We start from the raw sequence: 3862 nt of genomic DNA on the forward strand, positions 1-3862 counted from the left end.
AGAATAATGTGTCAAACATAAAACTTGGTCTTTAGTGGTTTGGTTGGTCTAAATTCTTCTCACTATGACTTTGCTCCATTCACTAATCACAGCATACTCATACTGTAAGTCGAAGCCAGCTAATTATCCCTTAAAGACATCGACTTCACACCAACCTCTACTTTTCTTCTTAATTACCATACTTACTGTAGCTACACCCCCTCCTACTCATCCACCGCCCAATATATATTCACAAATTTCTCACACTCTTCTACTCAATAACATTATTTTTTCCCATTTTCATTCACTATCTCTCAATTCACAAAACATCAATTATCTCCCGTCCAAATCTCAAGCAACTGCATTATCTTTCTTGAAAACTAAATAAACAAATATGGGCTATGGCCGGCTAGGAAAACCCGACCCTGGAGAAATCTCCGGCAGAGACATAATTCCTAATGATATTCCAATTCCCAAATCCCGCAGTTCTAAGCTTAAATTCCTCATCATTGTTGCCACTGTTCTTTTGATTGCCTCTGTAATTTCAGTAGCTGTATTGGTCGGTGTTCGGAAAAATTCCGGAAACAGAATCGATAAACCAAGTCAAGCAATGGCGCGTACCTGTAGTCGCACTCTCTACCCATCTCTCTGTCTCAATTCGTTAATTAATTACCCTGGAGCTAAATCTGCTTCAGACAGTGACCTCGTTCACATTTCTGTCAATTTAACACTCCAACGCTTTGGTAAAGCACTTTATATATCTTCCGACATTAATAACCTTGAAATGAACACTCACATAAGATCAGCATACGATGATTGTCTCGAATTGTTGGAGGAATCAGTAGACCTTTTATCTCATTCTTTGAACTCTGTTTTCCCCGGCGATGGCGGCGGCAATTCTCCGGCGGGGTCCACACAGGACGTGATGACGTGGCTGAGCGCAGCTCTCACGAACCAGGACACGTGTACGGACAGTTTCGCTGACGTCACCGGGAACGTGAAGGATCAGATGAGTGAGAACCTTAAGGACTTGTCGGAATTGGTGAGTAATGCTCTCGCCATTTACGCCGCCGCAAATGGCGACGATGATTTCTCTGGGATTCCGATACAGAATCGTCGGCGCAGATTAATGGAATTGGAACATAATGATGTACCGACAACAAATGAACATGATGATTTCCCGAAATGGTTGTCGAGGAGAGACAGAAAATTGTTAAACAAATCAGTGTCGGCAATTCAAGCCGACATAATTGTGGCAAAAGACGGTAGCGGGACGGTGAAGACGATAGCCGAGGCAATAAAGAAGGTGCCGGAAAAGAGTAATCGTCGGACCATAATTTACGTCAAGGCGGGAAGGTAAAATTCAGTCTATTTTTCGTACAATTAGTTGGAAAAGTTGGAAAAAAAAACACTTTTTGATTCACTTTTTAGTAACGTATCTGATTCCTTTTCAATCTCTTTGTTTTCACCTACGTGGCAAACTCACAGTAACTTATAGGAGTACCGGTTTCTTCATTTCCTTGTCGTAGTGATTAAGCAATTTGACTTCATATTTTAATCATTTTGGCATTTCTTATTTGTATTTCATCTGTTTCAAATAAAATATGGTCTTTTAATAAAGAAGGAAAGGGTTTTGAAATATGTAATCTTAAATAAGCTATAAAATTTGTAATAGCATTTGTAGCTATAAATACTTCATATTAGGAAAATAGTGCCAATTGGTAAAACTTTTGACACTCACGTGAACTTTTATTCATATTTTGATTTTGATATTCAGCAGAGTCGTCTTTTATCTAACTATTACTGCCTAAATTCTAGAAAAGAATAACGGAATTCCAACTATAAGGTTGAACTGTATAGTTTTCAATGTTAAATCAGATATTAATTCCTTAATGTTTGATTAAATAAAGTTTATGTATTCAAAAATTGCTTTAATTTATATTTGATAGGTATGAAGAGAATATCTTGAAGGTAGGGAGGAAGAAAATGAACGTGATGTTTATAGGGGACGGGAAGGGGAAGACAGTGATTACAGGAGGCAAAAGTGTATCCCAGAACATTACAACATTCCATACAGCTTCTTTTGGTAAAATTCTCCACCCCCTAAAATCTTATTTATTATTATTTGCTCCACTTTTTTTATTTTTGGGTGTCACGGAAATTAAGTTAGGAAATGGTGGGTGTGGGGCGATACTTGGCTATGCAGAGCATGTGGTAGAAAACAACCCGTGGGATGTCATTGAATTCTTTTAACTAATTTCTAATTAAAAATCTCCTAGCTTAGCCTAGCCCCTTGCTTGGACTTTTTCGGTCTTTATTTATCACTTAATTATGGTAAATAAGTAGTTCTCTCTTTGTCGCGCCTTTTATTTTTGTACGATTACTCTATTTCACGAATAAGAAGAAGAAGACTCTATTTCACGAATAAGAAGAAGAAGATACTAACATATATTTACTGATAATTTAATTTTGTAAAGTCAGAGTAGTGATTTATGGCAAGAAGAATTTTCTTATCCTTTTATTCATTGCAAGATTGATTGGCTTTCTTCTGCCAGTATTAGGGATAGCGATATGACCTAAATAATTTGGTGGCCACAATTTAAAAGGAGGGGGGTTGTAGGTGGAGTCATGACTCATTGCCTATGTCATTTGATTCTCTAAGATCACCTTTGTGTTTAACTTGGTTATTTTGTCACTTTTTAAAATTAGAATAGTATGCTTTTACCCCTTAGACAATGTTATATCGTCATTATATATGTTGCTTAAATCTCCTTTTTTTTTTGAGGATTCGACATAGGTACGGTAGTTTTTTTTAGAAGATCCAAGCAATATAGGTCTTATTATACAACAATTTATTTCAAAGAAGTTAATTGAATTTATTGATGAACAGCGGCAACTGGAGCTGGTTTTGTCGCAAGGGATATGACATTTGAGAACTACGCTGGACCAAGCAAGCATCAAGCAGTAGCCCTTCGTATCGGAGGAGATCATGCCGTGGTCTTTCGCTGCAATATTATTGGATACCAAGACACCCTCTATGTGCACTCACAGCGCCAATTCTATCGCGAGTGTGATATCTATGGGACGGTGGATTTCATCTTTGGCAATGCAGCAGTGGTCCTCCAAAACTGCAACATCTATGCCCGAAAGCCCATGGCCAATCAAAAGAACACCATCACTGCCCAAAACAGGAAAGACCCTAATCAAAACACTGGCATTTCAATCCATGCTTGCAAAATCCTAGCAACACCTGACCTCGAGGCGTCCAAAGGAAGCTTCCCTACATATCTAGGTCGACCATGGAAGATGTACTCGCGAACAGTCTACATGTTATCTAACATGGGCGATCATATACACCCGAGTGGCTGGCTTGAGTGGAATGGTGATTTTGCGCTGGACACATTGTATTATGGCGAGTACATGAACTTTGGGCCAGGAGCAGCCGTTGGGAAACGGGTTACTTGGCCGGGATATCGGGTCATCAAGTCCGTGGAAGAGGCCAGTAAGTTCACCGTAGCTAAGTTCATTTATGGATCATCTTGGTTGCCTTCAACAGGAGTGGCTTACTTGGCAGGGCTGAATACTTAAGGAAGGTATATCAAACCTACTCCAGAATGGATATTTATGGTTTTTGCAGTGGTATATAAATAAGTATACATATCCGAATAGTATTTAATTTCAAAGTATAATAATTAAGCCGTTAAATTGCAATTTGCTCCATTGCTAAATTGACTAAAGAGCAAACATCCTAGAGTTTACGTCTTTCATTGAATGATAAGTGTTGTAATTTATTTTTGTTGTAATTAGAACATACTATCAAAAAGCTATTGGTTCAATTGAAAAAGTGCCAGTTTTACATTCGGACACGACTAAGATTCAATTA

The 3862-nt window shown here is 38.2% G+C and overlaps 1 protein-coding gene across 1 annotated transcript; it reads left to right on the forward strand.

Moving 5' to 3' along the window:
* Positions 1-251: 251 nt before the first annotated feature.
* On the forward strand, positions 252-3862 carry LOC104225832 (probable pectinesterase/pectinesterase inhibitor 61). The gene is made up of 3 exons (XM_009777698.2): positions 252-1335; positions 1929-2065; positions 2870-3862. Exons 1-3 carry the CDS (start codon positions 374-376, stop codon positions 3565-3567), a joined length of 1797 nt encoding a protein of 598 aa, XP_009776000.1. The 5' UTR covers positions 252-373; the 3' UTR covers positions 3568-3862.

This window comes from Nicotiana sylvestris, chromosome 3 (genome assembly GCF_000393655.2).
Source record: "Nicotiana sylvestris chromosome 3, ASM39365v2, whole genome shotgun sequence".
NCBI classification, from domain to species: domain Eukaryota; kingdom Viridiplantae; phylum Streptophyta; class Magnoliopsida; order Solanales; family Solanaceae; genus Nicotiana; species Nicotiana sylvestris.